The following is a 14,855-nucleotide window of genomic DNA, read 5'->3' as shown; positions in this document are numbered from 1 at the left end:
AATACATAGAAAACACCCTTGACTCAGAAACAAATATCCATGTTCATCACACAAATATATGGTATTACCAGGGGATTTGAACCCGGGACCATCAGCTTCATAGGCAGGGTCACTACCCACTAGGCCAGACCGGTCGTCATGATAAAACAAAGAATATCGGTATTTGACGGAAGTAGAATAAGTAGGTAGTATCAACTGCTCACGTCTCCTTAATCACCCTGTATAGGTACCTACTTCCTAAACAGCTGTACCTAATAAAAATTATATCGTGACCGAAGAGCTGGCGGCTTCCTCGCACAACGTATCAGTATTGCGATACAACGAGGAAATGCCGCCAGCATCCTTGGTACAATGTCTCAAGAGCCTATTTTAGATATAAGCTAGTTATAGTAATCATCTGTATATATCCATTATGTTTCCATTAAGTTTGAGAAAAAACTTATTAAACACTTGAAAACATCTCAGTAGTTCGTTTTTTGCTGATGTTTTAGTGAATGGCGCGTGTAACATAAAAGGGCATGATAATTAGAGTAGCCATCTTGAAAGGAAACGTAACCTTCGTAATCATAGTATAATAGTTATGTTATGATACAGTCGTCAAAGTAATGTAAATTTTTTTGTCATCACATTTAAAGTACCTATTACAATTTTTTATACCAAATGAATACCAGGAAAATATAAACAAAGAATTAAATATGAGTAACATGAGGTTTCATGTAAGCTGCGTTTACACCGGAGATGCGCTAGGATGCGTTGCGAGGGATGTATTTATTGATAAGCAGAGATCGGACAAATTAGCGTCATTGCTCGCAATAATGTGGACATAACTCCAAAATTGATTAAAAAAATAATCATTTTTTTTTCAATTCGAACTGTTTTATGTTTATTTCTGTACATTTAATGGATGTATTAATTAATCAAGTAACATAGTATATAACTAAAAAAACGAACAAAATAAATAAACTAATTATTAATATTAAAACTAAAATATAATAGAACTTAAAATAAACTTATAAATAAAAAATGCTCCCCAGGTCACCTTCGTGCATTATGGTACCCAGAAGGCTGGCAGCGTTTATTTAATTTTGATTCTTTCTTTTCTAGTCAATAAATAATACAAAGATTTCTTATAATGTAGATTTATAAAAGAAAATAATCAGTAATTTTTCTAAATTTTCTGATAATTAAATGATTAATTTTTTAATCACTTTTGAGTCATATCCACATTATTGCGAGCAATGACGCTAATTTGTCCGAAGTAATAGAATCCCTTCTTTTACCTATTAGCCTCCCTCTTCTTTAGTCGGTCCCTCAATACTGACGATAGTGACATCATGTCCTTCTGTTAAAGACCAGATTCCTCCATAGCTCCCCTCAGCGCAGTTCTAGTGTACAATATTCTATTGGTTCTTAACCAATACATTCCTAATAGTTACGCATTCTCTCACATCTCTGGTGGAAAGCAACTTTTGCCGGTGCAAGAACTCGAATTAGAGTTTAATGATGAGTACATTGCGGTATTTGATCGGTCGGCTGAATTGGATAACCTGAATAACCTGCAATGTAACTGATAGCGATCGCAGACGAGTTCGAGCGCCGTATAATAAATGATATATATATATATATATATATATATATATATATATAGGCTATAGTTATACATATATATATATATATAGCTCTATATATATATATATATAGAGCTATCAGGTGCGGGGATTTTTCTCTGTCACTCTTAGTACGTCTAAGTGAAATTAAAAGAGAAAAATCCCCGCATTTAGCGAATTTCGGTTTTCGCGGTAGGCCCCCTGTAGACGGGTCGAGTGTAACGTTTAATGTAACAACCATCGGTAAAAAATTTGAATTGGTTTCATCGTCACGTTTTTATCACCGCACCTCCCGCAAAAGGAGCAAAGCTCATCCTCATTTCTTAGATACATGGTAAAATATTTCCACTTAATAGTTTTGTGTTCGACATTACGTATTACACACATCTTTATAAGGCGAATCTGTACAGCAATCAAATATATCGGAGCGGCAGAGGCGCTCAAAAATATCTGAACGCGCACGCTAACGCCTTGACAATAGAGGCGTGTTCAGATATTTGTGAGCACCATGGCCGCTCCGTTATATCTGATGGCAACTGCACATGAAAAATATATGCCATTTTGCGTTTTATCACGATGGAATAAGGAGCTATGTCGCGTACGTGTTTCGCGAGGACCCTTTAAATATTTGCCTTGATACCAAGTAACGATTAGAGGTGTATAAACAAAGAGAGTCCGTGGGATTTTCAAGGTCTGTTTGTTTAAGCAATTGATACTATAGGCAAATATGTATTGGCTGACGACATTATCTTAGCTTTATGTGCCAAAGATATATACACCGTGTTTTTAGGGTTCCGTAGCCAAATGGCAAAAAACGGAACCCTTATAGATTCGTCATGTCCGTCTGTCTGTCCGTTTATGACACAGCCACTTTTTTCCGTAACTATAAGAGCTATACTGTTCAAACTTGGTAAGTAGATGTATATATTATTATTACTTATTTATTGGGATTTTATGGACCTTTGAGTGCCACGTTGCCCAAGCAGTGATCTATTGTGACATCCCTTTAAGAGGCTGTCAACACCCAATATCCTTGAAATTGATATTACTTAAACAGTTTTTTAAGAAAGACTATATGTTTTAGTCAAGTAAGAAAAAATATATGTTCATATTAATTATAATATTTCAAAGACCGTGGTTGTATTCGATACATGATTGAACGAAATCGGCTCGATAGAAAATAATTGCAAAGATTGGTCTTAAAATCACAATTAAACGGTTCTATGTCTTTATTGTTTTGACTTATGGGTCTGCAATTAAAATCACAATTTCAAAACATTTATATCTAAACCGCTATTGAGTAAAATATTACACTAATAATCCACTTTTTTTTATTTAAATATTTTTCTTATTATTCCCTTGCCCAGGCCCAGTAACATGCGACAGTGCTATCTCATTTACTCCGATACAAATATACAGTGTGCGCGCTTTAGGTATTGACAGCCTCTTAAAGTTCATTACTAATGCCCGTTGATTCCAGGAAATTCCAGTTTATTTGGGCCGTAATGTTCTGTACCTCATACCTTCTACCTTCCGATGACAATGCATATGCAATAAATGCTAAAATGGAGCTGCTCTGTTGATGCACTTGAAAATGTAAAAAAAAACTCCACGATGGAAAAACACAAACACACTAGTGTAGGCTCATTAGAAAGATTTCGAGAATAACTCAAGTATGTCTTTAGACTACGTCCAAAAGAGGTATGGGCACTATGAATGTCATCTCACTTTGTATTGTAGGGCACAGCCAGTGGATGTCATTCCAGATCTAGAGCAGAGCCCGACTGGGGAAGTACCTCCACCTTACAAAAAACCAAACCAACACTATTTTTACGAAAAAAAAATGCCATTCAGTTTCCTCACATGTAAAGCCATACCCGCAAAGTAACGGAGTTTAAAAAAACACCGTGTTTTTTTCACTCAGCCATAATCAAAACAGTAACTCGTTAATTATCTTTTCAATATCTGGTACCCATAAAAGTCTTTAATATTGCATTTCATCATTACAAATATATAATGAAACGCAATAAAACGTATTCTTTTTGTCATCGCGCCAAGTCTGCAGGCGAGCTATTTTAAACCGGTTAAATCTGGTTCGAGGTATATACGAACATGCATACGTACAGACAAACAGACGGGCTACAGACTAAATAAGTAGATACGTCACTTAAACGTGGGCTTTTTTTATAATTTTGGAGGCGAACAAGGAGACGAATCACCTGATGGTAAGCCATTACAGTCGCCCATGGACACCAGTGGGGCAGCAAGTGCTTTGTCGGCCTTTGAGATGGATGTTGTATCGGCCCGAAAATACCGCGTATTAATTACGTAGTAAATGTCTCAATGTTTTGGTATTGCATCGAATTTTAATAATACATATACCTTTGAGGACCAGTTTGGCCTAGTAGGTAGTGACCCTGCCTACGAAGCCGATGGCCCCGGGTTCAAATCCTGGTAAGGGCATTTATTCGTGTGATGAGCATGGATATTTGTTCCTGAGTCATTGGTGTTTTCTATGTATTTAAGTATGTATATATTATATATATCATTGTTAAGTACCCTCAACACAAGCCTTACTGAGCATACTGTGGGACTTAGTCAATTTGTGTCATAATCATAATGTCCTATAACATTTATTTATTTTATACCTAGTAACCCAGTGACTTTATCGCTTTATGTAAGAGTACCAGAAAGATAGTAATTTTTTCTGTCAAAGTACAACATTTTGTGGAGCCTGTGAAGGCAGTAGAGTGAGTAACTGAGTACGTTCGATGGCTTAGCAATGTCCCATTGATAATATCGAAGCTACTTGCAGTACTCGTTTCAAAGTGGTCGGACTATAGTTATCCACTAATAGGGATTGCAAACCGGATTGATTTTCAATCCGGCCGGATCCGGCCGGATTTTGGCCATGATCCGGCCGGATCCGGCCGGACCGGATCCGGATTGGTATAGGGATATTAAAGTTACTTAAGTGACATATTTTTCTAGTTTTTTGCGTAATACGTATTTCTAAATCTATAATTTGAAGTTAACAAATAACTTCTTAAAAATAAAATAAAACTTAGTAGTAAAAAGTGTTACAATGTCAATATCACTTTAAAAACAAAATGTGAAATCGGTTTTTTATTATATTTGACCATTCACAAGTACTCAAATTTTAGATAATAATTATGAATTTGAGTAGTTTCCAAAGCCTGATGATGGGATGTGGGGTGGGAAATGGAACTCCTTGAAAGGACAAGTTTTCGTAACTGTTCTTTGATTGAATTCTTTGTAACGTTGACATCCATTCTAGTAACAAAAGAAGATATATATTTTACTTTTAACCCAAATGATATTAAATGCGCTACAATATTATCTTGCTCTCATTTTTTTGTGCGAAAAAGTAGTAGAATGTATGATTTTTAAAAATGTTGTTTAGGGATAGAAGGGCAAATTATAGGGAACGAAACACGACACGGCGATCTCGTGCAAAAATAATAGAGTGTAGGATTAAAACCATCGCGGAAAGGGACTCCCTAAGAAAAGTTACATGGATCAAGTAAAGAATTGGCTAGACGTAGAGTAGCACGTACGTACGAAGATGAAGGAAATTGCATAAAATTGGATGAAATTGTGAAGACAAAAGATTCTCTCTTAAACTTGAATAGAAAAGAATCTATATTTTATCATATATATAATCGGAGTAAACTAAAGATTATCAATATACATATATATGATAAGCTCAACTAAAGTCGGTCAACCGCCGACTTAATCCTGTTCATTTGTTTAGTTTTAATCTGCTATCACAACATTATGACATAACATTAACCTTCTCTCTAGCATAAATTACAAATGCCTTCCATGGCATCTCCATCCCTTAATTTTTCCTTCTATTACAGTATTTATGTAATCGTCATATCGTGCCACCAACATGAAAGAAGAAGAAATTCTCTCCTGTTCCCAGTTATCGTCATAATAAATATATTTTTATCTCACTATATTTAAACTTCTTCATTAGTTATTTGTTCTATTCAACTTTATACCTCTCATCCGTCGGTTTTTCCTCATCTGACACGCACAGCGTGTGCTGTATTTAGGCGGCTTTTTTATTTTACCGGATCCGGTCCGGATCCGGTGTATTTTTACCGGATCCAGTAGCTCCTGAAAAGTGCCGGATCCGGCCGGATTACCGGATCCGCCGGACCGGATTGCAATCCCTATCCACTAATCAAGGCCGGAGTCGCGATTGAATATTATGTCCGAGTCCGACTTTCTCAACATGGAAGCTCTCAAGATTCCCACGACCGCCAACGTTCATCTGCAACGTTATCTGTCCTCTGGAGTTGCAGGTGACTGCTTACGATCAGGCGGGTTGTATGCTTCTTTGCCCCCGTCGTGGTATAAAAAAAAATACAGAATTAAATGAAATAAAAATGACACTGTTAATGTCATATCTGCTTGTAAGTATTTCATATTCTGTGAGAGCCACAAACCGGCCGTGTTTACTACCTTCTCGAAGCTGTGAGCTATAAAGAGGTTATTGCTTTCGAGTTTCTAGACGGCTAAACGTATGCGTAAAATCTGGGATGCGAAGCGGACAATACATAACTATCTACAGTATCTAGACCGTGTTTTTATTGAATTCTGTTAACTTCGGGGTATTTGTAAGTACGTTTAAGGAAGCTAAATGGCATTAATGGCATAGTTAATTTAAATAAACCAAAACCAAACCTTCAAGAAAAGAGCGTACTCCCATCTTGAAGGCCGGTAACATTTACAACCCCTCTGGTGTTGCAGGTGTCCATGGACGGCGGTAATCGCTTACCATGGTGATCCGTCTGCTCGTTGCCTCCTTTTTTGTTTCAATAAAAAGTCATTCAATGTTGCATGTACCGTTGTTGTAACATGGGTATTACATTTAACTACAACGAAACAATTGAAAACTGTGACATATCAATGTCACTTCGAACTTCAAACATCGATCATTCGAGATATTACTTATGTAATATGCAGGGGTCGGACAAAAAGTGCGGATGACGTAAAAATGACGTAATCTTGCACACAGGGTGATGTTTGAGTTTGTATTTAAACTTCCGTGTGACATGTAGTAACAAAGTAGTATTAATGAAGTAACAAAATAATCGTAAATAAATCCATGGAATTAATAATACAGGTGGTAGGGTGATGTAGTGAATAAAATACATTTCACGAAACTTGTTACCATAAGGTATAATTATTTGAAATTAGTTAGAACAAGTCTGTGGGATCCTCAGATAAATAGGTTTAATAGTCAAAACTGGGAACAGTAGGTAAGATTAGCAGTACACGTGTTTGTCACGTACCTCCAAAAACGGAAAATTGCCACAATATTCGAGTAAAGATGACATTTTAGAGCGTTTTCTTATACATTAGTAAATATAAATTTTAGCTAAATATAATCGTGAAGATACAATAGCTAAACAATAACGATGTCAATTTATTGTTTATCTGATTGACAATGTGTCAATCGATATCGTTTAATAAAGAGGTTGATAACTGATAAGTGATAATTGTTTATGAAAATCAAAAATACTATTTGAAATCACCTATAAGTGGTTTGACGTCATCCGCACTTTTTGTACGACCCCTGGTAATATGTTTAGTAGCAAATGTATTAACTCGTAAAAAAACGGTGTATACATACATACCTATAATATCTATCCTCTTATTGTTCTGTGGTATGCATGGCGTAAGCTAGTTTTCCGCCAGCGAAAATATATATAAAGAAAAAGTGTAAATATAAAAGCTATATCTGTGGTAACAGGAACGCTTTTGGAATTTCGATAGTCTTAAAAGTTCAAGAGATCAAAATAAAAAACAAAGTATTTGTACTTTATTATTTAGGAAAACGGGACTTAATCGCGTTTAACTAAGTTTTAATTGCGTATCATTAAGTAATTTTTCGAGATCACGGGGACAATGGCCGTCCTCGAAACGTCGGAGTCATTTCAAAAATTGATACGCAATAAGTCCCGTTGATGTGAATAGTAATAATTGTAAAAGTGAAAGTTTCAATCAAAATATTTACAAACTCACCCGTCTCCTTCTCATAGAACTGCCTGAAGGCCGCGAGCGCCGGGTCGTATTTCACCTCCTCGGGTAACCCGAGCCACAGCTGCAGTGCACCCGCCGTGAGATCCTGCGACACGAGCGAATACTGGCTCCGCGTCAGCTCGGGTTCACGCTCTCTGGAACCCCACACTTTTACTCGCTTCATGAACGACATTGCACATTATTTTTAATGTTTGTCACTTTATTTTTTGCACTGTATTTACATTGTTTACTATTTTATTAGCACTAGAATTGCATAATTAATATATTGTCTCAATATAGAACACTATTTATTGCGCCTTGTAGTCATATATATTTATCTATAGCGTTTGCTTGTAATTTTATAACTCGAATAAGTACGTTCGTATATTATTTGATACTGTTACTTATCCATAAGTCTGTAAAAACTATTTAAAAAATGTTAACATTTTAAATGTAAACAGTATATATTTACACAAATGTGACTGTAAGGGTCTGTTTCTCAAAGTCTGAGTAAAGTATTGGATAGCTAATTAACAAATAAATTAACTGCCACATAATAACTAAGCACTTTATCTACCAGTTAAGCTTATTTGAAGATTCTGAAACGCCAACAATGACTTTATTCGTCAGATAAGTGGCAAAAAGCTTATTCAGGACTTTACTTAGAGATTGTGAAACAGAACCTATTCTCGATGCCCAAGTATTGGATAGCTAATTAACCGTCAGATAAAACTACCTTTAGTTGTAAAGGTATTTATCTACCAGTTAAGCTTATTTGAACATTGTAAAACGTCAACAATGACTTAGTTCGTCAGATAACTGGCAAGTACATTGACATATATCTAAGGACGAGTCTTACGGACACTAAGAATGGTGCTAGTTCAGTGGTGTCACTCACGAATTCAAGCCAATCGTGCAGTCTAACGCATCTAGTTGCGACTAATCGCGCGCTTGATGCGAACTCGTCAACCAATCGCGTTGTGGCGTGGGACTGCGCGATTGGCTCAAAATCGTGTACGTAATACCGCTGTATTGGCCCCATTCTTATTGCCCGTAAGGCACGTCCTGAGATATATATATTATGTCAATGGGCAAGTAGCTTATTCAGGACGTTACTTGGACATTGTGACACAGACCCTAAAACTCTTAAGAATGTCAACGGTTTGCTAGATAATCTGCGCTCTCTATGAATAGTACAGTACTTATATAGTTCTTGAGAGATACCAACGAGTACCTACTGGCTTCTCGTCATCTCGGGTTCGCGCTCTCTGGAACCACACATTTTTACTCGCTTCAACATCGATATCTCCCTCGCATTATGTTATTTTTATTGTCAATTTTGCAGTTTAGCGGCTTTTAAAATGCATTTGGCAGTAGAATTTAGGTATATATTATTCTTTAATTGTAGAGTTATAAAACACTAGTTATTGCGTTAGTTTTTGCTCATATCATAGCGTTTGTTTGTAATTTTTAATAACTAATACATGTCTATTTGTTTATACTTGTTTGTATAGTCTAAAATATACCTAAATCTAAAATATTATAAATATAAATAATATAAAAATTAAACTAAAGATGATTTGACAGAAACATGAAAATAAAAGTAAAAATGTCAACGATTGGCTAGATCATCTATGGAAAGTCTTCAGTTGATATCGTATTACAAACTTTTTATGATAGGTAGAAAGGTTTTCCTACATCCAATACCTATACCTAATCTGGTAATCCCAATGGAGATGACCGAACGAGATGCTCTTATGGAACTTTCAGTAGGAGTAGCGGAGAAAGCGCTATTATTGTTTGTCCTTGTCATAGTCTCATTTTCCTTTACGCCTAATTCTAAAAAGTTCTAAGTGACGTAGATGTGTTTTGTTACCCGCCGCAGTGGGTAACAATGAACCCGACCAAATTACGTAGGTTGTTTTTGGTATGTTGTCAGGAAAGTTAAAACGTGTTTTTAATTTTGTCGCATTGCGTATGTTCTGTCCCTTACGGACGCATTCGTATGACACGACTATATAATACTACGTCTATGTTAATCATTTTATTTACAATAAGTACAATAACAATGTGGGTACATAATGGATATATATAGAGGATTACTAAATATATAACTAGATTAAATCTAAAATAGGCCTTTGAGGCTTTTTACCAAGGATGCTGGCGGCATTTCCTCGTTATATCGCAATACTGATACGTTGTGCGAGGAAGCCGGCAGCTCTTCGGTCACCAGTTACGTCAACCAGACGCTTCACAATTTCTGCAAAAACTTGTGCGCGCTGGGACCCCATGGTCCTAGAGTTTCAATGGTCCATGTTGTAAGTTGAATGTGCATGTCAAATTTCATGTAATTTAAGCATGTCATTTTGAAATGAGAACGTATCCGATTATATGGCGGCGATTAGGTTCGTATGACATGAGTGACATGACTCTTAATAGACAGTCTGAATTTGGTCTGAATCCGAATCTGATTTCATATTATTAATTCAGAACGCACGGAATTTCATACAATTTAACTATTCCCCACACATTCAGATTTTTTCAGATTATTAATTTCTCAGATTGATCTGTCAAAATGATACTGACGTGCGTTATGAATTCAGAATATTGAAAATACAGATTATGAATTCCGGACGCACCTCTTTCTATACTTTATGTATGGATGAGCACACACACGCTGGAATCAGATTATGAATTTGCCATTGACATTCATGGGAGAGAGTGAGACAGACGTTCGTGAGACAACTGATCAATCTGAATGTTTAAGACATGTGTGAGGCAAAGCTTTTCTGAATTAAGAATCTGAATTCCGATTATGAATTCAGAGAGACATTCCGGACGTGTGAAGCCAGCCTAAAATATAAAAGTTTAAGGGGCCTACAGAGCCCCTAGCGTAAATTTATTCGATTTCGAAACGTAACGTACGCGTTTGCGTTAAGTCTCATTTAGTAACGGATTTAGACACAGCGCGTCCGTTCCGCTTGGCACGTTTTGGAAACTCAAAATCCCATACAAAATAAGACTAAACACAAACGCGTACGTCACGTTACGCCATCGAATAAATGTGACATTATCTATAATAAAAACCGGCCAAGAGCATGTCGGGCCATGCTCAGAGTAGGGTTCCGTAGTTACTCTTCCGTCACAATAAGCTAAACTGGAGCTTAAAGTATGGTAGATTGTTAACCAAGGGATGAGCTGTGGGTGTACGTCTTTTTACTATGAAGGGGAAACTTTTTGCGATAACTCAAAAACAGCTAAACGCTAAACTGATCATATCCGCTATAGTTTTCATTTAATGTCCTTCTTAAGTTCTATTTCCAAGATTTTTTTCATATTTTTTGGACCTATGGTTCAAAAGTTAGAGGACACATTTTTTTTTCTTTCGGAGCAATTATCTCCGAATATATTCACTTTATCAAGAAATGTTTATTGAAGACCCCTATTAGTTTTGAAAGACCTTTCCAACGATATCCCACACTGTAGGGTTGAAGCAAAAAAAAATGTTCACCCTCACTTTACGTGTAGGGAAGGTACCCTAAAAAAATTAAATTTTTAGATTTTATTGTACGACTTTGTAGGCTTTATTGATTTATATATCCATGCCAAATTTCAGCTTTCTAGCACTAACGACCACGGAGCAAAGCCTCGGACAGACAGACAGACAGACGGACATGGCGAAACTATAAGGGTTCCTAGTTGACTACGGAACCCTAAAAAGGGACCTTAATGTCGATGGCGCTTACGCCGCACTGCGTAGCGCGGCGTTGTTTATAATATGGGAGCATCGTTGATAATGGCGTAAGCACCACCAAATATCAAATATCAAATATCAAATATCAAATATCAAATATCAAATATCAAATATCAAATATCAAATATCAAATATCAAATATCAAATATCAAATATCAAATATCAAATATCAAATATCAAATATCAAATATCAAATATCAAATATCAAATATCAAATATCAAATATCAAATATCAAATATCAAATATCAAATATCAAATATCAAATATCAAATATCAAATATCAAATATCAAATATCAAATATCAAATATCAAATATCAAACATTTATTCAGCAAATAGGCCACAGGGGCACTTTTACATGTCCATTTTTACAAACAATAAATTAAAAAAAAAACAATTACAAATATCGAATCTATGAAATAATAAATACTTTATTAGAGATGTATACTGTCTCTAAATGTCAAATTACACAAAAAAAACTATGATAAAAAAATAAAACCATAAAATACTAAAATTCTTTAGAGATGTATAAGTCTCTAAGTGTCAGAGATAAAATATAAAAATATATATTAAATTATCCTTAGAGATGTAGAGGGTCGCCAAGGCTTGAATTCTTATATAAATAATTAAAAGACAAAAAAATTAAAACAGACAAGAACCGAATGAAGTGTCTCACGTTAATGTCACTCAAAAGTAAAGTTACTTTAACATAACCTGTACCCCGTGTAAGCTTAAACAGACCGGTCTCCACAAACAGCACCCGTTCACGAGTATGACGTGTATCTCAGCCATCGCCTCCCTCAACCTTCATCCGGGAAAGTGGCGACCCGATCAACGACGCCACCGTAAGTAAAGACCGACAATAAGGTCCCTTTCATAGATAATGTCAGAAATTTACACTAGGGGTACAGATTACCAGTTCGCCGGACGATATCGGCCTGTCAGTTATTCGCAAAAGCTGACAATCGCGTTGATACGTACGCAGATGTGCTTGTGGCGGTGCCAATGCTGTCCATTTCGATGTCCTCACCCATCTTAGATCAAAACATTAAGTATTTTGATATTATTATGCACTTGCAGATTCTAGACGTTTTTTCCGTTAGGTTAGCCTGTGATATCTCTAACAAATACGAGTGTATATTATAATATAAGTACATGTATATTAGGTAAATCAGTAAAATAAAAACAAAAAACAATTATATACACAGTATTTTTAATTTTTATAGTTTTATATTCATTTTGTAAGTTATGGATGCTTGTGAGTTTTGATTGAGATTTTATGCAAATAAAGATTAATTTGATTAAAAAAAACATACAGAGAATAAATAGTGTTGAATATTTTAAGATTATTTTAATTCATTACATATTAACTGAAAAAACCAGAAAAAAATCTAATTAAGTTGAAACTGCATATAGTAGTCCCCATTTTTCTCTTCGGATATCAATATTAAGAAAAAATATAACCATAAAAGTTTAGAGCATTCAAAAATTTGTATAGAATTTGTTGTTCGTTGTTCTTTTACACTTAATAATCAAACATCTAAAAAAGATCACAGTAGAGGCATAGCTATAGTTAATATACTTACATAAAATTGTGTAAAACCATTTCCTATAAAATCTAAATCTAAAATAGAGAAGAAAATAGGAACTACTATCAAGAAACGGTTGTCCATTATCCTCTTAATAACATGCAAAATCTAGAAAATTCTTGTTAGCACGATACACACGATACATTTCTCTAGAAACACATAAACAATTTGTTTACAAACATTAAGTTATGTAACTGAATTCCGGATTCTCTAAGAAGGTCGTTCACTCTAAAAATGAACGTTCACAACTATTCTTAGTATTCTTACCTGTCTTCGTAACCAGTATAAATGTGAACTACAATTACCTACAGTTTTTACAGGGTAAGAGATCAAATTATGCTAGAAATTAAAAATAAAGATGTAAATACAAGACGCTGCTTGATTCTTGACGCTTTTTGTAATAAAAAGTCTTAACAGCCATTTTTAGCGAACAATTTAATAGTGGCTATGACGATCAACAAGATATTTATAGAAAAATTTAAGTTTTGATGATAGATAAATAAATATTATAAGGGATATTCTCCCACAAATTGAATAAGCCCCACGGTAAGCTAAAGAAGGCTTGTGTTGTGGGTCAGACAACGATATATATAATATACAAATACATACATAGAAAACTTCCATGACTCAGGAACAAATATCTGAGCTCATCACACAAATGAATGCCCTTACCGGTATTGGAACACAGAACCATCGGCTTCATATATAACGTGGTCATAGAAAACGAAGTATCGGCCGGCTCCGGGCCAGTCTAACGTGAATCATCCTTAAAACTATCTTGAAACTGAAAAGTACAGTACCCCTAGTGTAAATTTGATCGACATCATAACGTGACGAACGCGTTTGCGTTAAGTCTCATTTTGTATAGGATTTTGAGTTTCCAAAACGTCCCGCTTGGCGCGCTCTTTCTAAATCGAATACAAAATGAGACTAAACGCAAACGCTTACGTCACGTTTCGAAATCGAATTTATTTACACTAGGGGTACAGAACACATGAATGGTTGCGATGAATTATTAATTATTACGCAACCCCGCAGTTTCAATGAATTCCTTTCCTCCTAAAGAGAAAGCGTAATACACCTACATGATGCACTTAAATGAAAAAATAAATTTCGGAACCCGCAATCACAAAACCAAAAATACAAAATGGTCACAACGTTATTTATAATTCCACAAGTAGAAATCTAATTACTTATAACGAAGCTAGTTAATAGCTTTTCTGTTATTCGTTTGAAAGACTAACTATTCAAATTAAAATGTTGTTTAGAAATTGTTATCTTTTTAGGTTTTTTAGTGGTCGCCTAAATCAATCATCTTTGAAGTATTGTTTGTGCTAAAAAACAAAACAACACCCAGCTGCTTTGGTACATCTAAAATCTTGGCAATATTTCAAATTTAAAGATCAAAATCTATCATACGTCTTATGAAAAAAATATCCTTGATGAATATATTTACATTTTAGCGCACAAAGTCTGAGTTTTGTCTTACGTTGCCAAAATTTCCAAATAGTCGAAATATATAACGACACAAATTGAAAATTTTCTATATGGAATTTTCGCAATTTTCCGAAGGCACATCGCACATGTTAATTAATTATTTGAGCGGTAGCAAACGAAACGGTACTTAATCTTTCTCTCTATGAGCACAGCGGCCATGCCAGTGCGAAGTCTGTTCAAGTTATACCAGTGCCATCTTGGGAGGTCAGACCCTTTAATTATGGTACCGGAAATGATCCCAGAGCCCAACTTTCCCGCCATCAATTCCATCAATTTCTTTGACGACCGGTCTGGCCTAGTGGGTAGTGACCCTGCCTACGAAGCTGATGGTCCCGGGTTCAAATCCTGGTA

The 14,855-nt window shown here is 35.4% G+C and overlaps 1 protein-coding gene across 5 annotated transcripts in view; it reads right to left on the bottom strand.

The window, feature by feature from the left end:
• The window catches only part of LOC133533112 (P protein-like), a 77,238-nt gene that overhangs the window by 23,503 nt on the left and 38,880 nt on the right, over positions 1–14,855 (bottom strand). For 3 of the 5 annotated variants that reach the window (XM_061872066.1, XM_061872067.1, XM_061872068.1), the window contains one exon: positions 7,668–7,819. In XM_061872066.1, coding sequence (XP_061728050.1) covers positions 7,668–7,819 — 152 coding nt within the window. Of the gene's footprint in view, positions 1–7,667; positions 8,090–14,855 lie in introns of all 5 variants that reach the window. The other 2 variants (XM_061872069.1, XM_061872070.1) reach the window with 2 other exon arrangements.

This window comes from Cydia pomonella, chromosome 28, assembly GCF_033807575.1.
Source record: "Cydia pomonella isolate Wapato2018A chromosome 28, ilCydPomo1, whole genome shotgun sequence".
NCBI classification, from domain to species: Eukaryota; Metazoa; Arthropoda; class Insecta; order Lepidoptera; family Tortricidae; genus Cydia; species Cydia pomonella.
Note: the sequence above shows the minus strand (reverse complement) of the source record. Positions and strands in the feature narration are given on the sequence as shown.